At 41.5% G+C, this 14200-nt stretch overlaps 1 protein-coding gene across 1 annotated transcript in view; it reads right to left on the reverse strand.

Moving 5' to 3' along the window:
* Positions 1 to 14200, reverse strand: part of Soat1 (sterol O-acyltransferase 1) — a 52752-nt gene that overhangs the window by 24467 nt on the left and 14085 nt on the right. The window contains exon 3 of the mRNA XM_013015518.1: positions 8503 to 8561. Coding sequence (XP_012870972.1) covers positions 8503 to 8561 — 59 coding nt within the window. The remainder of the gene's footprint in view (positions 1 to 8502; positions 8562 to 14200) is intronic.

The raw sequence follows: 14200 nt of genomic DNA on the forward strand, positions 1-14200 counted from the left end.
AAGTGATCAGAGATAAGCCTGGAAAACAAGCAAGGAAGACACAATATAAGGATTTTTGGAGACTGCTAGGAGACAATATTTTAAGCACAATATTTAAAAAGGTAGGGCCAAGCTGGAAAGGTGGCTCAGTGGTAGAGCGCTTGCCTTGCATGCATGAGGCCCTGGGTTCGATTCCTCAGCATCACATAAGCAAAAAGAAAAAAAAGCCGGAAGTGGCGCTGTGGCTCAAGTGGTAGAGCGCTAGCCTTGAGCTGAAGAGCTGAGGGACAGCATCTAGGCCCAGAGTTCAGGCCCCATGACCTGACCCCCCCCCCAAAAAAAGGTAGGGCCATCAGGGAATAAATGAAAAAATTAAAACATAAGTTGAGAGAAAGAAATATAAAGTAACAAGCAGTTTATAACAGCAGTTTTAGCTTCTTAAAAATTCAGGTTGCCAGGCACCAGTGGCATATGCCTATAATCCTAGCTACTCAGGAGGCTAAAGTCTGAGGTTTGAAGTTGGCCTGGGTGGAAAAGTCCCTGTGAGACTCTTATCTCCAATGAACCACTCAGAAACCAAAAATGGCACTATAGAATGCTAGCCTTAGTCACAAAGAGGCTCAGGTACAGCACCCAGCCCCTGAGGCAACTCCCACAACCAACAAAAGGAAGGAAGGAAGGAAGGAAGGAAGGAAGGAAGGAAGGAAGGAAGGAAGGAAGGAAGGAAGGAAGGAAGGAAGGAAGGAAGGAAGGAAGGAAGGAAGGAAGGAAGGAAGGAAGGAAGGGGTTACTTAGCTGGGGGCCTATAAATCCTAGTTGTTTAGGAGGCTAAGGTCTGTGGATTGAGGTTTGAAGCCAGCCAAGCAAGAAAGCCCATTGAGACTCTTATCTCCAATTAACCACCAGAAAACTGGAAGTAGTGCTATGGTTCAAAGTAGTAGAGTAGGGCTGGGAAGGTGGCTCAGTGGTAGAGCGCTTGCCTTGCATGCTTGAGGCCCTGGGTTCAATTCCTCAGCACCACATAAGAAAAAAGCTGATCAAGTGGTAGAGTGCTAGCCTTGAGCTGAAGAGCTGAGGAACAGTGCCCAGGCCCAGAGTTCAGGCCCCACGACCGGACCAAAAAAACAAAAACAAACAAACAAAAAGTAGTAGAGTACTAGCCTTGAGCAAAACAGCTCAGGGATTGCACCCAGGCTGAGTTCAAGCCCCAGGACTGCCACACACACAAAAAAAAATCAGATTACTTGATGAAAATTTTTTCAAAAATGAGTTCAGGAGCAATTATATAATGAGCCCACACAGTCATATCACACTCATCTACATATTGCTGTTTCTCCAACTTAAGGCCTGGTGCTACACAAGGAAACTTTCAACCTCAGAATAGCAGGCAGGCAGCCAGAAACCTGACCTTTCTGGGCAAAACAAGCACTACAACAAACAGCTAACACCGGGTTTTAGTTCCTACTCTACACTGACTCCTCAAAGGGGTCTCCTTGACAATTCACTCGCTCTAATGTCTTTCCTACTCTCCTACTGCATATCAGTCTTTTCCTTCACTACACTTAATACTATTTGAAAGTCTATATATTTTTACCTTGTGGCACTTTCCTGTCTACCTCCCCAACTGACTTTAATTACATTGTCATTTTATTAACGGTGCATACAGCACTCAGCAAAGTGCAAATGACAAACCAACCTGGTATCAAACTCCTAGGCATACCACATCTAGGTTACAGTAAAGTGTACAGTAAGTAGTTTTAAGCCCTGCATTCAATGCCCAGGATTGCAAAGCAGAGACAGACAGACGAGACAGAGACAGACAGAGAGAAAAACAGAAAGAGAAAGAGAGAGAGAAAGAGAAAGAAAAAGAGAGAATATTGCCTTGATTTCTTTCTGGAAGTTATGAAGGTGAAGGGACTAAAAATTACTATAGCAATTGTTGTCTATTGAATGACACCTATATGCTAGGTCTCTGTCAGGTTTTTATATATTATTTCTAGTCTCAAAACAATCTAGCTTAGTAGTAGAATGTTGCCTAGCATGCCCTGGATTGAAGCCACAGCATTGGATAAAAAATTTTAAAAATTGGGGCTGGAAATGTGGCTTAGCGGTAGAGTGCTTGCCTAGCATGCATGGAGCTCTGGGTTTGATTCCTCAGTACCACATAAAGAAAGAAGGCCGGAAGTAGCTAGCCTTGAGCAAAAGAAGCTCAGGCAGTTTCCGGCCCCTGAGTTCAAGCCCCAGGACTGGCAAAATAATTAAATTAAATTAAAAATCAAGTAATGTGCACAATATCACAGAGTTGTAGCTGGAGAACAAAGAACATTGGGAAGTATCCAAATCAGTCACTGTTATTTTTTTGCTTTTTTTTTTTCCATTTGCATGTCCTGGGCCTTGAACTCTGGGTCTGGACACTCTCCCTAAGCTCCTCTTGGTTTAGGCTAGCACTCTATCACTGGAGCTACAGCACCATATCTGACTTTTCTTGTGATTAATGGGAGATAAAAAGTCTCACAGAGGGGCTGGAAAGGTAGCTCAGTGGTAGAGTGCATGCCTTGCAAGCATGAGGCCCTGGGTTCGATTCCTCAACCACATAAACAGAAAAAGCTGGAAGTGGCGCTATGGCTGCAGTGGTAGAGCTCTAGCCTTGAGCTGAAGAGCTGAGGGACAGTGCCCAGACCCAGAGTTCAGGCCCCATGACCGGCAAAAAAAAAAAAGTCTCACAGACTCCAGTCTGACTTTAAACCATGATCCTCTGATCTCAGCCTCCTCAGTAGCTAGGATTACAGGCGTGAGCCATCAGCATCCAGATTTACTATTCTTCCTCCTCCTTTTTTTTTTTTTTTTGTGGCCAGTCCTGGGGCTTGAACTCAGGGCCTGGGCACTGTCCCTGAGCTTCTTTTGCTTAAGGCTAGCACTCTACCACTTGAGCCACAGCGCTACTTCCAGGCTTTTCTGTTTATGTGTCACTGAGGAATTGAACCCAGGGCTTCATGTATGCTAGGCAAGCACTCCACCACTAAGCCACATTCCTAACCCTCACTGTTCCTTCTATTCACCCCTTTTGGTGTTTTCTAACAGCATAAGGACAGATCCAGCACCTACCACTGTGCCACACAGATAAAGACCAGTTAACCATTTTGATCTGTATTCCAATAGTTCCCATCTTTAACTGAGCTGTTTGATATTTCTAAGAGAGCAACAGGGTAGGTATGGTAAAGGAACAATGAACTCACTTCCGCAAAAACCTTCAAAGTAGACTAGAGTCTCATTCTTCCATGCATTTAAGTAAAATGAGAAAGAAACCATCAAAGGAAGGTCAGACTTGTATAGACAAAAAAAAGTCAGCAGAAGACCAGGGAACAAAGTAAAATAGACAGCTATAGCAAAAACTGTTAGCTGTCAATCATATCACCTCCTGTTGCCTTCCTCAGACGAAAAGTCCTGATTTTACATGGGCACGTGACTGTCTAGAATAAATGTCTAATCACTCCTTACAGCTAGGTTGCCAATAAGAGTACATGCAAAACTGGTCTGTCAAAACCTTCAGACAACTTCCTTAAAAAGTACCCAGTTCCTTGTCCCTCTCCTTTCCCTATCTCAATGCTGCTGCCTGGAACTCAGGTGAGATGGCTGGAGCCATTTGGAAAATGAGGAGGGGGAAGGCAATCAGAGTGGTGAAGCAGGGAGCCGAGAGGAAACAGGTCCCTGAGGACCAGGATGTAGACACACCAGTTCTGGACTTCCCACCCCTAGGAATGTGGAGGTGAGACAGAAATATACTTCTAGCTCATGTGAGCCACAACTGGCTTTTGTTCATTTTTACAGCAAAACCCAATCTTAATTTATGCAATAATCACAATTTCTGGACAGAAAATACTTAGACAGCCGGGTGCCAGTGGCTCACGCCTATAATCCTAGCTACTCAGGAGGCTGAGATCTGAGGATCGGTTCAAAACCAAGCCTGGTTCAAAGCCAAGCCTTGCAAGAAACTCCGTGAGGCTCTTATCTCCAATAAACCACTCAGAAAACCAGAAGTGGCACTGTGGCTCAAGTGGTAGAGCACTAGCCTTGAGCTGAAGAGCTGAGGAACAGGCAGCGCCCAGGCCCAGAGTTCAGGCCCCACGACTGACCAAAAAAAAAAAAAAAAAACCACAAAAGTATCTATTAATAAAAGCTCCACAAATGGTGACAGTGAAGCAAGCCCTTCTACCATCTTTACTTTTCTCTGGAATCCACAATCAAGAGATAAGGCTAATGACTAACCAGGCTAGAATGTGCCAAATGGCCTTGCCCTTCTAGCCAAAATTCAATTCTTTCTCCCATAAATCCAAAGTCCCATAAATCTCAAAGGCCTTTGAGAGTAGCAACTTTATTAAGTGAAACATCAGGAGCTACCTAAATTTTTCCTATTAAAATCTCTACCCTTTCAAGATACTGAACATTTAACTTCTAGATTCTATGAGCTACATTAATATCTTTCAAATACATTTTATACTTAAAGAAATCAGAGTAGGGGCTGGGAAGGTGGCTCAGTGGTAGAGCGCTTGCCTTGCATGCCTGAGGCCCTGGGTTCAATTCCTCAGCACCACATAAGCAAAAAGGAAAAAAAAAGCCGGAAGTGGCCCTGTGGCTCAAGTGGTAGAGCGCTAGCCTTGAGCTGAAGAGCTGAGGGACAGCACCCAGGCCCAGAGTTCAGGCCCCACGACTAGACCCCCCCCGCCAAAAAAGAAAATAATAAAAAAAAAAAAGAAAGAAATCAGAGTAGCCAGGCACTAGTGGCTCACACCTGTAATCCTAGCTACTCAGCAGGCTGAAGATTGCAGTTCAAAGCCAGCCAGGAAACACCATGAGACTCCTATTTCCAATAAACCACCAAAAAAACAGAAGTGGCGCTGTGGCTCAAGTGGTAGAGCGCTAGCCTTGAGCTGAAGAGCTGAGGGGCAGTGCCCAGGCCCAGAGTTCAAGCCCTATGTCCGACAAAAAAAAGAAAAAAGAAATCAGAGTAGATTTATTATTTATAACAAAAAATTGTGTAATCCAATATTAAAATTATTAACGTAAGTTGTTTGGTTTTAATCATTTGACTCTCCTTTAGATTGTTTAAATTCTTTTTTTGGGGGGGGGGATCCAGTCGTAGGGCCTGAACTCTGGGCCTGGGTGCTGTCCCTCAGCAATTCAGCTCAAGGTTAGTGCTCTAGCATTTGGGCCACAGTGCCACCTCTGGTTTTCTGGTGGTTAATTGGGATACGAGTGTCATGGACTTTCCTGCCCTGGCTGGCTTTGAACCACGATTCTGATATCTTAGCCTCCTGATTATCTAAGATTACAGGCGTGAGCCACCGGAGCCCAGCTAGGATACACAATTTTTTAAATTATTTTTATTAATATTATTATTTTTTGGTGGGTCATGGGCCTGAACTCGACCTGAGTGCTGTCCCTCAGCTCTTCAGTTCAAGGATAGTACTCTACCACTTGAGCCATAACACCACTTCCAGCTTTTTCGGCTTACGTGGTATTGAGGAATTGAACCTAGGGCCTCATTCCTTCAAGGCAAGCACTCTACCACTGAGCCAGCTTCAGTCCTAGATACACAATTTTTATGGCCCCATTAATTTCACTCTAGCAAAGTCCTCACATGCCTTCCACCCACCACTTCCTGTCAGACTGAAGAGCTACTCAGTCAGAATTTGACAGCCTTCTTTACTCCCTTCCTAAACTGAGCTCTACTATAGATCTAAATTTTCAGAGTTCTCTGTACGTTTCTAGAGTTGGTGAAAGCACAGGTTACTGTTATGTCTGTCTGATAAAAAGTAGCTTTTTAAATCTAAGCATGTCTCAAATATTGAATGATGACTAAAAAGGTATTCACTGGCTATCTGGTAAGTTGTACTACTCAGCTGACAACTCTAGTCTGTGGAGCTATAAGAGCTAACCATTCCCTTTACAATAGGGAAAAATGAATTCTGAGCACCAGCTTTAGTTAACTACATGTGACTACTTCTAAGCAACACTTCCGGTCCCACGTTCACTGTTTATTAAGTAGACTATTCATCGATCAGGTATCTAGTCAAACTATTATTCTGATGTTCAAGTTCAAAACAACTTACAAAGGCAGATTGCATATAGTAAGACCACACAGGAAGCTACTGTAATATAAATAAGCAAGTTTAGGTAGGAGAAAGGAACTATATTTATAACATTATTATGAAAGCCAGGCTTTATACTAAGTGCTTTATATACATAATTGTATTTGCTTGACATCAACTAACATAAAATGATCATGTAAGAATGTCAGCCTTGTTCAGAGCCATACAATTTGCTTGCTTTCATATAATATTTCTCTTAAAAAAATAAATAAATGAAAGTCGGGAATCTTACTCCAGTCCAGTTCTTGTACATTTTCATTGATTGCTATTCCACTAATTTTAAAGGACTACTTTTCTTCAAGGTCCTCTTTATGGTTTATGTCACAACCATGTAGCTAAGTAAAACTTTTCCTCAGAAATTCTTTTATTGTAAAGGGAATGATCAGCTGTCATAGCTCTACATACATACATAACAGAATGTTTAATCTAATGAAATAGAAACTAACAGCCAATACAAACACTTCTACATCAAATCATGGGTTCACCAGATACAATTGGGCTGTTCATTCAGAACAAAGCACTATTTAATAAAAAGTTTTCAGATTGCATCTCAACCAATGGCTGGGTGCAGTTGCATGCACTGATTATCCCAACTACAGAGAAAGCACAATGGCTGGCCAGTGAGTGGTATGTCCTTATCTCCAACTACATGGGGAAGCATTAGTAGGGGAATCAGAGCCAAGGCCAGTCCTGGCATAAAGTAAGACCCTACCTTGAAAACTACCACAGCAGAAAGGGCTGAAGGCATGGATAAAGTGGCAGGGCCTGCTTAACAAGTTCCAGGCCAAGTTCAAACACCAATGTGGAAAAAAGAAAAAAAGAAGAGAAAAAAGTTGCCTAACAGTCAAATCTTCAAATAGTTCCTTAGAAGAGCAACAAAATACTAATCAGGAAAAGCTTTGTCCAGAAAGAATTATAGTTTTGGAAGCTTCTACAAGCAATCCAACAGAATCAAGAAAAAAAGATGAGAGGCTGGGAATGTAGCTTAGCGATAGAGTGCTTGCCTAGCATGCATGAAGCTCTGGGTTCGATTCCTCACTACGATATAAACAGAAAAAGCTGGAAGTGGTGCTGTGGCTCAAGTGGTAGAGTGCTAGCCTTGAGCAAAAGAAAAAAAGATGAATAAAATTTAATTCCCTTTTAACTAAGAACCAACTCACAGTTTTAAGTATCAATACATCTTTTGCATACAATTGTATAAAGCAAACCAGTTATTACATTATAGATATCACAAATAGCCCTACAGAATAAAAGGAGAAAGTAATCTCAATGTTAAACAAACAGATTATTAGAATTAATAACCTTGGACTTAAAAAGTGCTGTATTTCAAACAAACAAGATGAAAGGGGAAAGACATGTCCTTGGCCTTGGAGAGAAACTGATAATAACAAAGATCCTAACTAATATATCTAACTAATATAAATAATCTTACACTCTTTTAGGGAATATTTTTAAATTTGCTGACTTACTCATTATAAATATATATGTATGGATTTATACATCTAATTAAACTAATAACTAAAACAGGCTTATTTCATCCTCATAATTGGGTGTTAGATATTGATTATAGATTCAGTCTGGCCAATAACCTTTGGAAATCGTCTTCCATTAGAAAGGGAATTGAGGGCTGAGAAGGTGGCTCAGTGGTAGAGCGCTTGCCTTGCATGCTTGAAGCCCTGGGTTCGATTCCTCAGCACCACAAAAGCAAAGAGAAAAAAGCCGGAAGTGGCGCTGTGGCTCAAGTGGTAGAGCGCTAGCCTTGAGCTGAAGAACTGAGGGACCCAGACCCAGAGTACAAGCCCCACAACTGGACCCAAAAAAAAAATTTTTTTTGGATAGAAAGGGAATTGACTTAGATTTGAAATCAACTTACATCCAGGCACATGTTATTAGATTACATTTGTTTTCTTTAAAAGTATTCTTTGTCCTCCAGAATTTCCTTAAGGTATTGATGAATTACACAATCTGCAGGCCAGTTTGTCCTTATTTGAAACAGTTCTCTGTAGTAGTTTTTGAGTTATTTTGACTTCTCTGACAGGAAATATACTTCTTGATTCAGATTCAACCTTTACTGAAGGCCTATTGACTATGAACCATGAGAGATAACTCCATCAGTCATTCAAATACTCAACTCTCTCAGCTATCCACAGAGTTCACTAAAATCAAGATTTGCTGAAAGAGTCAGAAAATCTTAGGCCTGAGACAGGAGACAAAAGGCAATGTGTACTCTTCTGCAAGATGGCAAAGCGGCAGGTTTTATTTTCTTGTTCTACGGCAAACTATTATCAACCAATAAGGAAAATATTCTCTAAATAACATTCAAATCTATCCACCTACAATTACATTTCAGTCTTAAGTCGAAGTTATCACTGACCTCTGCCTCTGCTGCCAACTGTCTCTTCTTTGCTATCAGCTGTTTTATGTCAAGTTGACCTAAGAGAAGAAAAATAAAGAGTTTTAAGTTGATGCATGATATAGTTACTTAGCAACACTACTTAAATCATAAAATTGAGAAACAAGCAAATATAAAAGCTGACCCTGCAAACTTCAGTAAAACCAAAAAATATTAAACCATCTCTAAAAATGTAAATGGAAACATACCTAAAAACACTAAGTATGAGAAAACAAAACTACTAAACATATACACAGTAATGACAAGTATTCAGTTGTGATGGTATAAGAAATGACATTTTCTAAATAGATTCTACTATTGAGATTAATAAGATATTGGGTAAAACTAAACATTAAAAAAAAAGTTTTAAAGCTGGGCACCAGTGGCTCACACCTAAAACCCTAGCTACTCAGGAAGCTGAGATCTGAGGATCAAGGTTCTAGACAATCCAGGCAGGAAAGTCTGCAAGACTCTTATCTTGTGTTTGCTTCGGCAGCCCATATACTAAAATTTGAACGATACAGAGAAGACTGGCATGAGCCGGGCGCTGGTGGCTCACGCCTGTAATCCTAGCTACTCAGGAGGCTGAGATCTGAGGATCACGGTTCAAAGCCAGCCTGGGCAGGAAAGTTCGTAAGACTTATCTCCAATAAACCGCTAGAAAACTGGAAGTGGTGCTGTGGCTCAAGCGGTAGAGCGCTCTCTTTGAGCTGAAGAGCACAGGGACAGCGCCCAAGCCCAGAGTTCAAGCCCCACAACTGACAAAAAAAAAAAAAAAAAGATTAGCATGGCCCCTGCACAAGGATGACACGCAAATTCGTGAAGCGTTCCATATTTTTTGGGATTGCATAAAATTGCAGAGCTTCTGCATGGCAAAGGACATAGCTAGCAAGCTCAATAGAAAGCTCACGGATTGGGAGATCTTCACTAGCCATACAACGGACAAAGGTCTCATATCTAAAATATATCTGGAACTCAAAAAATTAAATCCCCCAACAACAAATCTTCAAAGAAACAACTGCCCAATAAAAAAGTGGGCTAAAGACTTAAAGAGAAACTCCTCTGAAGAGGAAAGAAGGATGGCCAATAGACACATGAAGAAATGCTCAACCTCTCTAGCCATGAAAGAAATGTAAATCAAAACAACATTGAGATACCACCTCACCCCTGTTAGAATGATTATAATCAAGAACTACTTTCACAGTGTGGCACAACCGAAATGTCTAGAGCCTGACATGACTTTGGCATTTAAGGCCATCTGAGAGTCAAGGACCCCAAAGTCACATCATCAATAGACTGGACAGAAACATCAACAGAAAAAGCACAGTGAGGAAATGCATAGACTGTACTCTGTCTGGAGAAGACAAAACATTTCCTCTGGAAACATAACTTTCTAAATACCTTTTGCAACCTAAAGCCACAATATCTATGTTATCTGAAGAACCTTAAGACATACATTTTTAAAACAAAACCAAGTTGTATCCTGAGACTACAGTCAGATAAAAAATGGAAGTTCCTTCCAGATAGGTTATGTTATCAACCAAGGCCTACAAGAATTCCAACAGATAATGTTCCAAGAAAAAAGAAGGTCAGAGTTAAAAAAGCATAAAACCATAGAAAACAAGACAGCACAAATGGGAAACCATAAACAAAAGCCAATATGAGTTGTCATTTACAGGATGTAAAATACAAATGTTTAATATGGTAAATAAATAAATAAAAAGCAAAACTCAAAAATATAAAATAAGGAACAATAAACTAACTGGCCAAATATATTTTTAAAAATAACCAAGTCAAATTCTCAAATGTAATATAAAAATTAGAATTTCAAACTCAATGGATAGATGGATTAAACAAATCTGAAGAGATGGACACCGTAGTACACATCTATAATCCCCTACCTCAGAAGATTAAAAGTTCAAGACCAGTCTGGCCTATGTAGCAATACTCTACCTTTAAAAACTAAAAATAAAGAAATGTGTTGGGCATTGACACAAACCCAAGCTACTTGGGAGGTAGTAGTATTAGGATTGTGGTTTTAGGCCAACCCAGGCAAAGTTAGCAGGACCTTATCTTAAAAACAGGCAAGGAATGATGGTGCATGGCTGTAATCCAATTGATAACTTACTTATTCTTTCTGTTTACAAGCTTACTTATTCAAGAAAAACTCACATACGGACCCAGTATATATAAGGCATGGGTATGTACCTCAAACTCTTCGTTTAGGATCCAGGAAAAACATATAACCAGAAGATGACAATATCCACCAGAGACATGGGAGAATAGGGAGTCTGGTGCAGAAGTCAGTATTGGAGCTGTCGAATGCAGCTCAATGGTAGCACGCTTGCTTAGCATGCACACGGCCCTCGGTTTGATCTCTAGCACTGTAAAAGAAATTTGAGCCAACTCTCAAAGGATAAAGAAAAATGACAGTGAACCTATGCTGAAAAGATTCTTCTAGAAAAATAAATAGTATGAAGGCTTGCTGGGCTTTTGGAGACTAGCCTGGATCAAATGCCTACAAATACTAAACTCTCGTTGCTTTAAAATACTGTATTTAGGAACTGGAGGTGTGGCTAAAGTTGCAGAGCTACATCCATGAGTGAAAAAAGCCAGAGCACAGTGGCTCATGCCTGTCATCCTAACTACTCAAGAAGCTGAGACTTGAGGATTGAGGGTTGAAGCCAGTGAGGGCAGAAAAGTCCCTGTGAGACTCTTATCTCCAATTTACCACTCAAAAACTGAAAATGGAACTGTGGTTCAAATTGGTAAAGAGACCACCATGTGGGTTGGGCAGAAGAGCTTATTGGGAGAACCGAACTGCAGGCCTGCACCAGATGTAGGTGTGCAGAGTGAGAACTATTGGCAGAGAGAGAGTATATAGGGAAAGACAAGGAGGAAATGTGGCCACCGGGGCTACAGAAGTGACCACAGAGGATGAGGAAGTGACCTCAGAGCCTGGGGCCCTTTTGCTGACTCAGAGTCAGATGACTGACATTAAGGTGATTAACAGTTACAGGTGATTACTGGTTTCTGGTAGGTAGTTTCTGGTATGGCTACGTGCTGTCCTACGTGAAGAGGAATGAGGGAAGAGTGGGCAGGAACAGGAAGGAACTTTTCTCCCTCCGCTCCCACCTAACACTAGCCTTGAGCAAGAGCTCAGAGACAATCCCAGGCCGTGAGTTCAAGACTCATGACCCACCAAAAAAAAAAGAGCCAGAGCTTGCAGAAAAATAATGACCACACAAAAATAAGAAATAAAATATTCTACTTAATAGGATTTTTCCAAAGGGTCATTTTCATTTACTTACTTTCTGGTTTATAATAGCATTCTGGATCAATACTGTCCAACAGAAATATAAATCACATGTGTAATTTTACATTTTCTAGGACCCATATTAAAAAGAAGAGAAATAGCTGTAAGGAGCAAAGGGCATGTGAAGAAAAAAAAAACAAAAAGGTGCAAACAAGTCTTTGAAGTCTGATGTATATTTTACAATAGGGCACCTAGATTCAGTCAAACAAATATGAGGTGCGCAAACAGACCATTATACACTGCTACTCCTACTTACCCTCCCCAAGCAACTGAGATTACAGGAGTGAGCCCCTGCACCCCTACACATGACTTATAATTTGATATAGCTATGGTGGACACATTTTATTGCTTCATTGTTTCACTGTCCTTGCCAGAAACTAACTTCAGATTAGAGGCTAGAAATACAGCTAGGTGGTAGAGCACATGCTGGACATAGGTGAATCCTTGTGCTTAATCCCCTGCACCACAAAAAACAACAAGGAAGAAAAAGTCATTTTTATCAGAGTAGAGCAGCTTATTGATGGGTTTTCTAAACTGTGGCAACAAAGTAAGAAAAGAAACAAAGTATATTATAGCAACCCTCAGGAAAGCTGTTCCCATCTGAAGTCCTGAAGGAACAAAGAAGAATCCAGAGCACAGAATTTGCCAGGCAGGCCGAGGACTAAAGTGCTGAACACACCCACCTCGCTCTTCACCCCTGATCTCTAGGCGATGGCAGCCATAGGCCAAACACTGTAGGAAACCACAGAGGACTTAAGGTCAGCCTCCCCGGGCACAAAGTATAGAAAAGAGTAGAGAGAGTGACATGGTCTGTAATCTAATCCTGGCCACTGAGTCATGAGAAGTACGTCAGCGAACTCCTAGGAAAGGTACCATTGCTCCAAAGCAATAGGGAAAGTCAGTTTGCCTCCTGGAGCTGGGAACTATTTTCCTTCTTACCCACTCCGTGACATTATTTCAGTTTTTCCCTTTTACTACACCGATTTTCTGGACTTGCCTCGCCCCATACCAACACCAGCTATCTACTTTCGGATTCTACGTTTTTGGCAGTGCAAAAATAACTAAGAACACAAGCCAAACTGTTAAGTCTCAACCAGGCCCAAAATGAAAAGATGCAACCTTTGCCTTTGTCTTTTGATGAGTTTGGTGTTTTGTTTTTTAACATTCCTCACAACAGTGGTTTTAAGTCAGACTCTACTGGCTCTACTAGCTACTCAGGAGGCTAAGACCTGAAAGACAGAGGTTCAGAGCCAGCCTGGGCAGAAAAGGGATCTCCAATGAACCAGCTGGACTAGAGGCATGGCTGAAGTGGTAGTGTGCTAGCTGTGAGCAAGAAAGCCAAACTGAGAATATTAAGTACTGAGTTCAAGTCCCAATGCCAGAAACAAAGAAAAAACAACAGTGGTTCAAACTTTTTCATCTTCAAGTCCCAACCGGCTCTACCACAGGTGTTCATGAACTCAGGACCCTCCTGCCTCAGCCTTCCAAGAGCTGGGAGGACAGTCAAATGCCATAATGGTAAACTCTTCTACTGCTGCTTAAGTTTTCATTATATATTATCTTCTTTTCCAATGTTCTTGTGCAAGAAAAACGTGGTCTATTCTTTTCAAGATCCACTCTTCAGATAGTCTTCATTCTTCCCATAACCTTTAAGAATTTGTCCTAGGGCTGGGAATGTGGCTTAGTGGTAGAGTGCTTGCCTAGCATGCATGAAGTCCTGGGTTCAATTCCTCAGTACCACATAAAAAGAAAAAGCTGGAAGTGGCACTGTGGCTCAAGTGGTAGAATGCTAGCCTTGAGCAAAAAGAAGCTCAGGGACAGTGCCCAGACCCTGAGTCAAACTCCAAGACTGACAAAAAAAAAGGGGGGGGAGAGGAGGAGGAGGCAGGAGGAGGAGGAAGAGGAGAAGGAATTGTTCTGAAAGTTCCCAATGTAGTGAGTCATTTATATTGCTACATAAAGCCAAATTATTCTCTAAAAGCTTTGTGTCAGTGGAGAAGGTGGCTCAGTGGTAGAGTGCTTGCCTTGCATGCATGAGGCCCTGGGTTCGATTCCTCAGCACCACATAAGCAGAAAAAGTTGGAAGTGGCACTGTGGCTCAAGAGGTAGAGCGTTAGCTTTGAGCTGAAGAGCTCAGGGACAGTGCCCAGGCTCAGAGTTTAAGACCCACAACTGACAAAAAAAAAAAGTTACAAAATAGGCCAGCCATTTGGTGGCTGATGCCTATAAACCTAGCTAGTCAGAAGGCCAAGAAATAAAGATCACAGTTCAAAGCTGGCTTGAACAGACTCTTATCTCCAATTAAATGAAGAAGAAGGAGGAGGAGGAGGAGGAGGAGAAGGAGGAAGAAGAGGAGGAGGAGGA

The sequence above is a fragment of the Dipodomys ordii genome, unplaced genomic scaffold (assembly GCF_000151885.1).
Source record: "Dipodomys ordii isolate 6190 unplaced genomic scaffold, Dord_2.0 Scaffold27, whole genome shotgun sequence".
NCBI classification, from domain to species: domain Eukaryota; kingdom Metazoa; phylum Chordata; class Mammalia; order Rodentia; family Heteromyidae; genus Dipodomys; species Dipodomys ordii.